Genomic DNA, 13473 nt, shown 5'->3' on the forward strand with positions numbered 1-13473 from the left:
CTGATGCATATTCGCGTACGGAAACTAATATATCCTAATCAAGCGAACTGGTATCAACTACTATATACTAAAATCCCTGGATCCTCTGAATTCTCACGGCCCCTGCCCTTGGACCAAATGGTTTCAGTTCCATCTTTTTCAAAGTCTTCTGTTTTTTTTTCCTTTGGTTTTATTCTGTGATCCTTCACTTAGTTGTGGTGCGTTTTTTCATCGTTAATCAACATAGGCTTGGAGCTAAGAATCTAAGCAAGAACACGAAAAAGAAACTAAAGGCGGGACCCGATGATGAGTAACCTAGGAGATTCGAATGACAAGACCAATCAAAAATTGATATTCGTCAAGGTAAGTCCTAACTTCTTGATCATTCTGATCCCATATTAGCAATATAATAAAATGATAAACTAAAATATGGTAGTTATACATGCATGCTATATAATCTTTCTCTTTAAATGCTAATATTAGTTATAACCCATTTACTGAGCCATACTACAATCACTATTCACAATATTCAAATAGTAACCCTAGAATACTCCTAATACCTGATATAATGATGTTAGATGAAATCGTGTCAACTAGTATGCTTAGGTTTGGTTACTTTACTCTCTAAGAAGACGCTTGCACTCTCCTTGGAGAGTACTTAATCACTTATTATTATGATCACTTCTTTGCAAAGGAGTGAAATGTGTTGATGTCAATGGTGGAAAATAGTACTATGTTAAGAAAACCCTAAAAAGTGCTTTGGCAGGGGTTAATGGGTAGTCCTTTGAAAGTTGGAGGTTATTTACTGCATTTATTCCTTCGAGAAAGATGTCTATTGGTAAGAAAGTCCTCAGAGGAGGATTGCTGATATGAAGATATTTGCCCCGACCATGTAAGGACCGAATCGTTGAGCTGTTGTGCTAAACTATCATGTGCAACCATACATCCTGTTATGGGTAAAACTTGATCTCACACCCCATTGGCTAAGCTCAGTACCCACCTTGGAGGCAGGGATGCAATGAGAACTTAGGAAAAGACTCGTTACTGTGCATAGTACAAGGGTTGACTGGTGACATTGCAATGGCCGGACTCGAGCCGCGATTAATCCAATGCTACAAACCCCTGTTTGTCCCGTGGGTGGATTGCGTAGCAACATGCAAAATGGGTACGGGATCTCGGTATGACTTGCTCCTCCGCTTGCAACGGTTGGTGGCTGTAGCAAAAATGGCTATATTAGGTCATGATTGTGATTTTGGTAATTAATAACAACATAGTCATTGAGACTAACATGTTGGTCAAAATATATGTTAGTAGGTTTTATTGATGCAATACATGAAAAAACCACCACAGTCGGGACAAAGTTCAGTTGATTTAGAAGAAGTCCCGGAAAAATTGACTACACCGAAAGGTCTGGTGCTCAAAGAGCTATACGCACCAGCATTTTTGTCAGAAGAAGCAAGAGAAGTTTTCATACCCTGGAAGGTCCAGCGCTCAGAGTTGAAGACACCGGAGCATTTGTTGCAGAGAGGGTCCAACAGTGGAAGACCGGAGATCAACACGTCGGAAGGTTCGACAATGAAAATATGCACACCGGAGGCTTCACCAGAGCATTTAACAGAGTGTGTAAAAAATCCTAAAAATATGATGAACACACCAGAATGTCCGGCAATGAAGATTGTGAACGGCGGAGCTTTTTGCACAGAGAAAAAGTGATGCAGTCAGGCTCAGGTCAACACACCGGATAGTCCGGTGATGGAGTGAAGGTTACACCGAAACATCTGGTATTCAGAAGAGCTGCTGAGTAGAGTTCCAATGGTTAGTTTGTGATGGTGTACACACTGGATGGTCTGGTGAGTACAAACTGTCTACACCGAACCATCCAATGTTCACTGTAAAGTTGAGCTATTGGAGCAACGACTAGTTGATGTGTTTGAGGCTATAAATACCCATGCACTCGGTCATTTGAAGGTGCTGAAGTCTAGAGAACCTTATACACACCTGAGAAGACATCTAAGCCATCAAAGTGCTTAAATTGTTAGTCCAAGATGATTAAGCACATTATTAAATAGTGATTAATACTTACAGGTCTAGATAGAAGTGTTGCTAGGTGCTGCAACCTAGATAGTGGATTAAGGAGTGATCCAACCGTGTACTGAGAGGTACGTCGGTGCCTTGATGTATTGGTGACTCGTCGGTAACTTGTTGACCTTCTGACTTGGTGTGGAGCGGCGACAGGAAGATTGTGCGGGGATATAAAGACCCTTATCTTTGTGACTAAAGCTTTGAAGTGAAGACGACGTATAAGTTGCCGGAAGATAGGTTAGTGGTGAGACCTCGTCTTGGTGGCTTAGTGGCTCATCATGCTTGAGTCCTTGTCTTGCTGACTTGGTAGCTCAAGAGTAGTGATCAAAATAGACTTGACAATCGGGAGCATATCCTTTGTGGAGCTCCAATGTGGACTAGATTTGGCTTGTGTGCTAACGATACCACGGGATAAAGATCTCTTGTATCGAGCTTGCTCTCTCTACCTTATTTACGTTTCCATATTTACATACTTGCAATTTACCTTGTTTGAGTAGGTTACAATTCTTTTGAGCGGTAAAGTAGACACACTCGATAAACTTAGAGCATATTTAGATAGACATTAAAATAGGTTTGTTTTGTAAAGTTTTTGGAGCCATTAGTTTTTAAGTGTTATAATTCACCCCCTTGTTAGGATATCATCGTTCCTCACAATTGGTATCAGAGCCTTGTGCTCTTGATAGGCTTAACATCGTAGAGTTATGACATCCAGAGTTGGAATAGATACTCATAACACTCCACATTTCGACGTCACTAATTTCTCCCAATGAGAAATTCTAATGACTTGTTATTTGCAAGCTAAAGGTTTAGATGTTTCAAGAGTTACTGAAAAAGGGATGAGACAACGTCTCATAAACAAGCAGAGACAATCTAATACTATTACGAAGAGTATCCTTTTATCATCTCTTAGCATCGATACTTTCAACAGTGTATATTCTCTCACCAATGCACATGATATTTCGACTAACCTCACTAAAATACATGAAGGCACAAAGTATGTGTGCAATGAGAAATATCATGTGCTTATCACTAAGCTCAATAGCATCAAACAATTTGCTCATGAAAATACTAATAACATGTACTAACGTTTGAATATTCTTATCTATGAGATTAATGGGTTAGGTTTGACGCAAATTGAAGACACTCAAGTGATAAGAAGAATACTTCAAGCTTTTCTTCGGAAGTACAAGCTAATTGTCTCCATCATCTAAGACAACCATGACATGAGCAAGATGACTCTAAGCTAAGTTCTCGACAAGATCATAGCCTATGAGATGACCATGAGCATAATGGTTGAAGCTTCTACCTCATCTGACGCCAAGAACTTTACCCTCACAAACAAGCAAGCATCATGCTCACACATGAAGGCAAAGATGAGAAGGCAAAAGTAAGAGTCAAGCTTAAGCGAAGATGATGGTGATGAAGAAAAATGAAGAAAACGATGAAGAAGATAAGTAAAGCACCTCAAGTGATGAGAAGATGGATCCCAATATCGTCAAGCTCATCTCACAATTGGAGAATAACATGAAGACGATCAATATCAAGATTGATCATCCAATTTACATGAAAGACTTGGTCAAAATAATTGATCATATCAAGAAGAAAAGGAAGACTAAGAACAAGAGTGAGACAAAGGAAATCAATGATATTCATAATACATTTGTTTCTAATTATAAACAATTGTTAAGTAAATTTGAATTCCTAAACAAGTAGCATGAAGAGTTTAAGGCAAAATTTGAGTGCATTGAATATAAATCTAAGGCCCTTTTGAAGCAATCTATCTATCTTTAATTTCAATCCTAAGTTAGATACTTCCACTTCTTGTGATGATTTGATTGATTTATCTAGCTCACCCATTTGCAATGCGACATGTGTTGAGAATGTTGTTGTATAATCATTCAATGAACTCATTGCACAAGAGAATGGTGAGCTCAAACAAGAAGTGGAGAAGCTAAAAAGGATTTGTCAAGATTAAAGGGCAAATGACATGTCCAACCTCCTCAAAATAATTGTGATAGCATGTTTAACAAGCTTACGGATGGGTCCACCGTGACATGCTTCAAGTGTCATCAAGAAGGCAATAAATCCTTCCATTGCAATCAAGTCAAGAAGGATACCAAGTAGAATAAGAATTTGATGAATCTCTCCAATAAGACCTCCAACATCTACACAAAACATAACTACAAGATCAAGACTAAGAACAACTACTATAAGGTCAAGAAAAAGGAAAATGGCAAGGTGTTTGCACACATTATTAAGAGAAAGGACCGAAGGTAGAACCAACCCATTTTGGTGCCAAGGAAGTCATTACCAATATGAAGTGGTTTCAATCGGTTTGGGTTCCAAAAAAGATTTGAAGTCCACAAGTCAGCTCGGAGATTTTGAGAGTTGGCTCACAAGATGAAATGAAGATTCAAGAAAAAAAACCAAGTGTTGGAATTTTCTGGCCCGAGCTCTTGTGATTGGTCCATTTGGCTGGTAATACAAGATTGAGCGCATTGATGAAGATCATCATCACCATATACCCAAATCACCATTCAAAAGTGGTAATGGTACTATATGCAAATTCTTTTCAATTGATTAGTACATTTGTCTTGTCTAGAATTGCATGCTCTCAATTCAATTTATTGCAATGACTAGTATAGGTTTTTCATATGTTAGGTTGCTTATGTTTCTCTTTTTCTTATGAGCAACCTATATGGTTTATTAGTTGTAAATTACTTATATGACACTAGTTTTTCAATTGATATCCTTTATGTAACATAAATCAATCTATATGATACTCTCCATATTGTTATTAATAACAAGTGCATATCTCTCACAAGTATTAAATATTTGTATACACACATTTAGAGGGAGTATATCATATGGGTTGTGATTTTGAGACTAACATGTGTTTTATGTAATATTTTTTGTAGTTTCATGGAGTGATCAACAAGTTCTCGAAGGTATGCAATACTTAAATGCATAAATTGGTATCATTGTCAATTCATTTTAATATTTAACATACCTTCATGGATGATATGACTTAAACTTTCTACCTCTACTTATTGTCTAGTTGTGCATATATTGCTACATTCCTACAAGTGGTATTCACTAATGGGTTTCATTATATGTATGCACACATATAGGGGAGTTTAGATTATATCATGTGAGTTTCATGAATTATAATCCTTATTTATCTTTTTTAATTGATATCAATGTCTCCCATCCTTATAATTGGTATATCTTTTCAGTTGGTATCAATTTCTCATAATTCTTCATAAGTGTTATCATTTATATGGATCATGTTTTTATGAAGCTCTGCTCTAATATTTTCCTTGAGTTTAATATGTGTTTGTAACCTTTTTAAGATTATTGACAAAGGAGAAGAATTTTGAGACCAAAGCAAGATGCAAGAGAAGCAAGAGGGATTGTTGACAAAGAGGAATTATTTCGGGTTGACAAAGGTGAAGAAACTCTTGCATTGATTGATCAAGGAAGATAGTGAAAATGGAGAAAAAAGAAGAACTATCTACATGACAGCCACAACTAAAAGGGGACATAATGTTGAGGGAGATTGTAGCAAAAAGGGAGATATAATATTGGTAAGGATATGATTGTCCTTACAATTGGTATTATAATTTGTTCTTGCCATGCATCGAAGCAAAGAGGTATAGTCTTTGATATTTTGAAATCATGTATTTTCTTAATTGGTATCATTTGTCTCTTGCTTTGTTTATATTGTCATAAATCACAAAAGGGGGAGATTGTAGCGAAAATGACCACGCTAGATCATGATTGTGATTTTAATGATTAATGACAACATAGTCATTGGAACTAACATGTTTGCCAATAATATATATTAGTATGTCTTATGGATGCAATACATGAAGAAACCATCGTAATTAGGACAAAGTTCGGTTGAATTAGAAGAAGTCATAGGAAAATTGACTATATTGAAAGGTCCGGTGCTTAGAGGGCTATACACACCGGAACATTTTTTCAGAAGAAGCCAGAGACGTTTTCATACACCGAAAGGTCCGGCGCTCGAAGTTGAAGACATCGGATGTTTACACTAGAGCATTTGTTGCAAAGAGGACGCAACAGTAAAAGACCGAAGATCAACACGTGAGGAGGTCTGGTGATGAGAATATGCACAATGAAGGCTTTGCCATAGCATTTAATAGAGTGTGTGAAAAATCCTAAAAAGAGAATGCTGTACACACTGGAAGGTCTGGCAATGAAGATTGTGAATGCAGAGCTTTTTGCACGGAGAAGAAAAGGTGGTGCAGTCAGGCTCAGGTCAACACACTGGATAGTCCGGTAATGTAATGAAGGTTACACCAGAACATCCTGTGTTCAGAATAGTTGCTGAGTGGAGTTTCAATGGCTAATTTATGATGATATACACACCGGATGGTCAGGTGAGTACAAATTGTCTACACCAGACCATCCGGTATTCACAGTAAAGTTAAGCAGTTAGAGTCGGCTAGTTGATAGGTTTGAGACTATAAATATCTATCCACTCGGTCCTTTGAAGGTGCTAAAGTCTAAAGAACCTCATACACACCTGAGAAGACATCCAATTCATCCAAGTGCTTAAAGTGTTTGTCCAAGTCAATTAAGCACACAATTAGAGAGTGATTAGTGCTTATAGGCCTAGAGAGAAGTGTTGCTAGGTGCTGCAACCTAGAGAGTAGATCAAGGAGTTATCCAACCGTGTACTGAGAGGTACGTCAATGTCTTGGAGTCTTGGTGACTCGCCGGTAACTTGTTGATCCTCTGACTTGGTGTGGAGTGGCGGCAAGAAGATTGTGCGGGAATACGGATGACCTTGTCTTTGTGACTAAAGCTCTGAAGTGAAGACAACATATAAGTAGCTAGAAAAGAGGTTAGTGGTGAGACATCGTCCTGATGGCTCATTGTGTTTGAGGTCTTGTCTTGATGATTTGGTAGCTTAAAAGTCATGACCGAAAGAGACTTGACGACCGGGAGCATATCCTTTATGGAGCTCCTACATAGATCAGGGGTGGCTTGTGTGCCATCGATATCACGGGATAAAAATTTCTTGTGCTAAGTTTACTTTCTCTACCTTATTTACGTTTCCGTATTTACATACTTGTAATTTATCTTGTTTGAGTAGGTTGCAATACTCTTGAGCGGTAGAGTAGACACACTTGATAAATCTAGAGAACATTTATATAAAAATTAAGATAGATTTATCTTCTGAAATTTTTGGTGTCATTAGTTTTTAAGTGTCCTAATTCACCCTCCCTCTTAGGATGTCACCGTTCTTAACAGAGGCTGAGCATATCATGTGAGTATAGTTAACAACCTTTGAGAGTGTAAATCTATTAATGGAGATGCGAAGTTACATATTCACAATAATTAGATTTGTGGTGTGTGTACCCCTTGATGTGTGAGTGGGCAATGTGCCTGTGTTTTGAAGAAATTCAGCTATATGTTGTTGAAATTGGTTGAACTAGGTGTCAACCAGCTAAAAGATGGGAACCGTTGAGGATCAGATAGCTTTCTCCTAGGGTCAACAACTTATATCAATTAAACGTGGCTTTTGTTTAACTATTTCTAACTAAGTATTATACCTTAATTCACATTGCATGTAAAACTAGCTTTGCGTCTTAACTATAACCTATGACTTTATCCTTGGTTACCTCCCTTATGTATCTACTCAACTTCTTGAAATAGTGTTAGGACTTATTGAGTATCTTTCATATTCAGTCTTGCTGCTTTCATATTGTTGAGATAGAGATCAACCTCGAATCCAATAAGGTTAAAGAGAAGAGTCTAAGATCACTTCCGCACCCAAGTTGCCTATGACATTGGGTTGTTCTGTTTTGTGCCGCTTTGTTTTGCTTTAGGCTTTTTTGCCTCGTTGGTCAACCATGGATTCGTCTATGAGATCATTGTTCGCTCTTTTCAAGTAACTATTTTATTCGAAATATGTATTGGTATAGGAGCATATGGGAACCCTGATCTCAGGTTCCCCTATGCCTCCTGGTGAATTCTATACGTATCAGCTACTTCATCCAAAGATTGATACAGGAGGCATAGAGGAACCTGAGATCAAGGTCCAACAAGCTTCCCAAGTGGGTATCGACTAAGCTAGTGAGGTATGCGACCAAGACATGCCCATATAAGATATGTGGTTGCACAAAAGTTACTTAACATGACGACACAACGATTCAGTCCTTAAATGGTCAAGGTAAGTGTCTCCTAACAATTTTGTCAGTGACTTTTATTATATGGCAAAATACAAGTGTTACACCTTTGTTTGTTATTATGTAGTTGAGGCATTCATATGCCACTAAGATATTGACCAGAGTCAGAGGGCATGTGACAAAAGCTGACTGCTCCTCTGAGGTGATATCCGGCAGAACCACCTTAAGCCTATTAGCAAACGTCTTCAAGATAATCTTGTAAATGATATTGTAAAGGCTAATCGAACGTAATTGCGTAAGGGACGTAGGGTTACCCACCTTAGGAAAGTACAATGAATGTATTATTTACCTATAGAGAGATATCACCATCATTTAGAACTACCAACACTTCATGGGTAATATCTGGATCACCTAACTCATAATTGTGTTGGAAGAAATGTGCTGGAAAACCGTATGGCCTAAAGTTTTTGTCAAAAACATACGAAAGAGTGCCTCCTTCACTTCGCTCTCCCTAAACGAGCGGTGCCAATAGAATCAAATTCATATCTAGAATTAATTTCACTGTAACATGGTTCAAAACTGCCTTCATATTATGAAGCCTTCCGAAAAGTACAAATTTGCATATAACTGCTTCGCCATGATTTTCGTCTCATCATGGTCGTCGGCCATAGAGCCATCCGGCTTTCTTATTTTTTTCTTCCTTCTATTTGCTTCTTCTGTAGGAGGCCCGTGAAACAGGGTATTGCCTCTTTTATTTGGGTCCAGCAGCTCCCCTGTCGTTTCTGGGCCGCCAGTGATACCCGCAGCCCAACGCAACGGTAGCTCGCGATCCGTAGGTTGATCGCGTGGGCAAAGGTGTCCCCACAGGTCAGCAGAACATCACCTTACTGAACGTAGAAAAAAAAATCGACGCCGTACACGACGTCCGCGTATAATGACCCCGCTAATCCGATACACTGGAGTAGTACTAGAAATCCGCTATCCCCGACGTCCAGGTCGTAGCCAATAGGAGCGTGGCGTTCACCGACCGCGATCCGCGCCACTGCAAGGCCGCTGTTAAAGACCGTCGGATCTTGCCGGGCCAAGCACAAAAGCACCCGATCCTCGCCGTCCGCTCAAACCAGAAACGCGGCCGTCCTCGTATATTATGCCCGCCCAACCGCCGCCTTTTCTTTATCTTCGCCGGTTTTAATCTCAGGCTGGGAGGAAAATCGCGGCTCGCAACCTCTCTCGGTTGATTTGGGATTTGGGAGGCGCTAGAGGTAATCATGCTCGCATGATCCCTTTCGATTCCGCAGTTTGGTTCCTGTGGTTGATGATCCGTTCGTGCTAATCTCTCCCTCGGGCGTTTGCTTTCGTGATTATAAAGGCGCCGCTAATTCGAAAATTAGGCGGTTAGGGTTTGCGTGCGGTCCGTTTATATGATTGTTCGAAGGATTTCTGGGTTGCTCCTGCTTAATCTTGTGTGGGCGCGGTTGCCTGTTCCTATGTTGTTGAATTTGCGGTTCGATAGTATACCGATCTACGCGGTTGCGAATCGCATGTTTTCGGGAACCTAAGAGGCCTGCGGCTTAGGCGTGAAGCATTCACCGCAAATCTCTAGCTTCATTTGCGCTGTTGCGTTACCAATTTTTAATTCGCGTGCATGCTACATTTCATCTGTGAAGGTGGGCCCTCATTTAGAGAATTTTGGTGTCTGAGATGTGGTTGAGTTCATACCTAGAAGTCGATGGTAAGAATGTGGCTGAGCTGATACCATCGTATATTAACCTCGGATTCCACATACGGTTTGGTATCCTGTATGGATTGCCAAAATGGTTTTGTGGTATCGGAACTCTGAATGTTTAGATATTAACTAGTCATACAAATAGTATAATTTAAATGTGATGTTTGTTTATTGCTGCATGAAAAATAGTAAAGTTAATGTTTTAATTTGGAAAGCTGTTAATTGTCGTGTTCAAACCTAGCAATTGCTACCTGCTAATGTGACACCATTTGTACTTGCTTAACTTGTCAGTATTGAGCTATTGATACATCATGTCTTGGGTGGCAAACATTAGCATGTTATGAATGAATCAGTTTGTTGGTGCTCATTTTATCTTGGGAGAAACTGAAACAAGAGATAGACTTTGTCAAGTGATGTTGGAGCATGATAATGATGATAAGAAATTGGGTTCTGTTTTAGTGGACTGGCTTATTCTCTGTTCATTTAGTGTCAAAAATGTTGGTGCCTATGATGTTTTGATTTACATATTGTCATACTGTAATTTTCAAAGTCATACTGTTATGTTTAAAATATTTGAATTTGGTAGTGCACTTATTACTTTATTAGTTTATTCTTGCTTGTTCTAATTGGTAAAATTACATTCCTGCTGTTGTTCAGCGTGAGTCATCTTCCAGTACGTAGTTTCGGAACGAAGGACCACAGTTAGAAATGAACTATGGATTTCTTCGAAAGGGGCATAAAAGTTGTGATAATTCCCTTGGTCTATTCTGATATAGTATTTTTCAATGAAAAATCAAGGTTAGATATACACTATAGATACCTTCTGAAAGATCATGAGAGTTGTCTTCTATATTTTCTTCCATGTAGATAGTTCTATTGGGCCATTCTGCAATAGGAAATCTGAAGGATTATCTGGACTTCTGCATAGTTGTTAACATGATGTGTTATAGGAATAATGTATAAACATGTCTTAACCATTTATTGGATCATGTTTTCTGTATTCAGGTATCCAGACTTTGTTGACTCATGGCTCGTACTAAGCAAACCGCTCGCAAGTCCACCGGAGGAAAGGCTCCTAGGAAGCAACTAGCCACCAAGGTTTGTCTTGAATGTGTTGCTCCTGTTTTGCAAAGTTTCTATTACTGTTTGACTGTTGAGGTTGAATATCCATTGCTTTGAAGTTCACTTTTTGTGTGATAAGTATCTGACTTAGTTATATAGGTCATGTTGGTATTGTTTCATGACAGTAGTATACATGGTTTTGTTCTTTGATAGGCTGCCCGTAAGTCTGCACCCACAACTGGGGGAGTGAAGAAGCCTCACCGCTACCGCCCTGGGACTGTTGCTCTTCGGTCTGTGAAAATATAATTCTATGGTTTTTATTACCTTCACGCTTTAGATAAGTGTTTCTAAATTGAAGTTCTAAATCGTCTGCAGTGAAATCCGCAAGTACCAGAAGAGCACTGAGCTGCTCATAAGGAAGCTTCCATTCCAGAGGCTTGTTCGGGAGATTGCCCAGGATTTCAAGGTGAGATTTGTTTTCACTGTTGTTATGCTCTAGTTATCTCATGATGCATTTATTATTTAAATTTAAAACGTTTTCTGAACCTGCTCTATTTGTGCAGACTGATCTGCGTTTCCAGAGCCATGCAGTGCTTGCTCTGCAGGAGGCCGCGGAGGCCTACCTGGTGGGTCTCTTTGAGGACACGAACCTGTGCGCCATCCACGCCAAGCGCGTGACAATCATGCCCAAGGACATTCAGCTGGCTAGGAGGATCCGTGGTGAGAGGGCTTAGGTTCTCTGCTACTGGGGGTGGCTCTGGTGTGCATCTGTTCGATGTTCCTGCTTTTGTGGCGCTGAACATCTGTTGGTGTCTTGAACGCTGAATAGTGCTAATGTTTATTTGTAGTGGTAGGATGTCCGTGCTGCAATCTTACTACGTTGAGATCTCTACTATGGTCTAATTTGCTAGTATTCGCACTAAACTGCTAGTCTCGCCCATTTACGTGATGGGTGTGTATCTACGCTTTATCTAAACCTTGAATTGACATGTCAAAATGGTTGATTGTGTCAGTGGTTTGCATTATCTTGAGCTGGGGTATTGTGCGTTTCGTAATCTGAAATCCGAATTCATTCGCGAGGGGAAATTGTGCTCTACTGGGGTATTGTGCCTTGCCGATTCATGCCTGCGTCGAATAGATTGCCATGGAGTGCTCTGCAAAGCTGCTCTTGGGTTTTTTTTTTTTTTTGAGATTTGAGTGATCAGGCCAGTATTGTCTCCACATGGGGGCGGTTTGTAGTGTAGGACAGCCTATTACCTACAGGATTGGCGCAGCCAAGGCCGGCAAACTGCTGTATACTGCGGTCGCGGCTGTCACCGTAAAAAGGCTGCAGTTGTGCTTTAAAAGACCCGAAAGTGCCATCTTTTGGCACGCGCTAAGACCAAAATGTTTTCTGACCATACCTGACTGGCCGGTCGTCCATCCCAATTGCTTCCGCGTATTGGACCAATCCACCATTCTCCTGCCATTGCTGACGGTTTCCTCAATCCATTGTTCCTGAGTCTCCTGAGTGAGTGGTCCGCTCCTTTGTTCACCTTCCATGATATGACTCGAGCCACCTTCCTTCTTTGACTGAAGGACGCTGGAGGCCTGCCGCGCTTGTAGTCCGGTAGTGAGTAGTGACGGCAGCGCTTCTCGTGCGGCGTCCACGCTGCCAGTTTGTTGTTACAGAACGGTGCCTGCCGTCGGCCGACAAGAAGGAAGTCTGCTTCTTGTGCATAGGGCTGTCAAAAAAGAGTTCCCGAGCTATCCAAACTCGATTTGCTATAGGCTCAATTTAAGCTCAATTTGAGATCTTAACAAGTTAAACTCAAATGTAGCCACAAGCTTAGGAGCCTATTGAGCTCGAACTCGAATAGCTTGTCAAAAATCGGTGAACTCCAATTATTTTCCATCGAAGTAAAACCGGTGTCCATTTACTTTAAACAAGTTTATTTTTTTAACCTCATCATCCAGACTACGTACACATGCAACACATAAATAGAATTATTAAAAAAAAAGCTTAAGGCTCGTGAGCTATTTAAACTTGATTTGCTCTAGGCTCAATTTGAACTCGGCTTGAGATCATAACAAGCTAAGTTTAAATTTAATTATAGATTTGATCAGATCTTTAATTCGAATCAAACTCGACTCGAGTTTCTATCCATGGGAGGATCCACCATGATGCATGGGTATTCAATTGAATACCCAACTTTTTTGCAAAAAAATTGAGTATATAGCACATATACTACGTATATATATCTTTGCTGCTTCAATCCATCAGACCACTCAGCAAATCGTGAGCCCAAGTTACTATCCATCCTCCACTCGACCTATTAACTGAAAGGGAAAACCGCAAAAAAACCCCCAAAAATTTGATTTTGTTACAAAAAACCCCTAAAAATTCAAAAAAATAAAAAATCTCAAAACAAAATTCTAAAAAAAACTAGAGACAATTCTAAGACCTTGTGTGAATTTTTTTTT

At 39.7% G+C, this 13473-nt stretch overlaps 1 protein-coding gene across 1 annotated transcript; it reads left to right on the forward strand.

Moving 5' to 3' along the window:
- The first annotated feature begins 9330 nt into the window (after positions 1–9330).
- Positions 9331–12035, forward strand: LOC133888481 (histone H3.3). The gene is made up of 5 exons (XM_062328750.1): positions 9331–9484; positions 10954–11046; positions 11224–11300; positions 11386–11476; positions 11574–12035. The coding sequence occupies exons 2-5, from the start codon at positions 10975–10977 to the stop codon at positions 11742–11744; spliced, it is 411 nt and encodes a 136-aa protein (XP_062184734.1). The 5' UTR covers positions 9331–9484; positions 10954–10974; the 3' UTR covers positions 11745–12035.
- Positions 12036–13473: the final 1438 nt, after the last annotated feature.

The sequence above is a fragment of the Phragmites australis genome, chromosome 13 (assembly GCF_958298935.1).
Source record: "Phragmites australis chromosome 13, lpPhrAust1.1, whole genome shotgun sequence".
Lineage (NCBI taxonomy): Eukaryota > Viridiplantae > Streptophyta > Magnoliopsida > Poales > Poaceae > Phragmites > Phragmites australis.

Excerpts from the sequence above, each read along its gene's own strand:
- LOC133888481 (XM_062328750.1), top strand. The coding sequence starts at position 10,975 with ATGGCTCGTACTAAGCAAACCGCTCGCAAGTCCACCGGAGGAAAGGCT. Across the intron at positions 11,047-11,223 it reads GGAAGCAACTAGCCACCAAG|GCTGCCCGTAAGTCTGCACC; the intron begins GTTTGTCTTGAA and ends GTTCTTTGATAG. Across the intron at positions 11,301-11,385 it reads CCTGGGACTGTTGCTCTTCG|TGAAATCCGCAAGTACCAGA; the intron begins GTCTGTGAAAAT and ends AATCGTCTGCAG.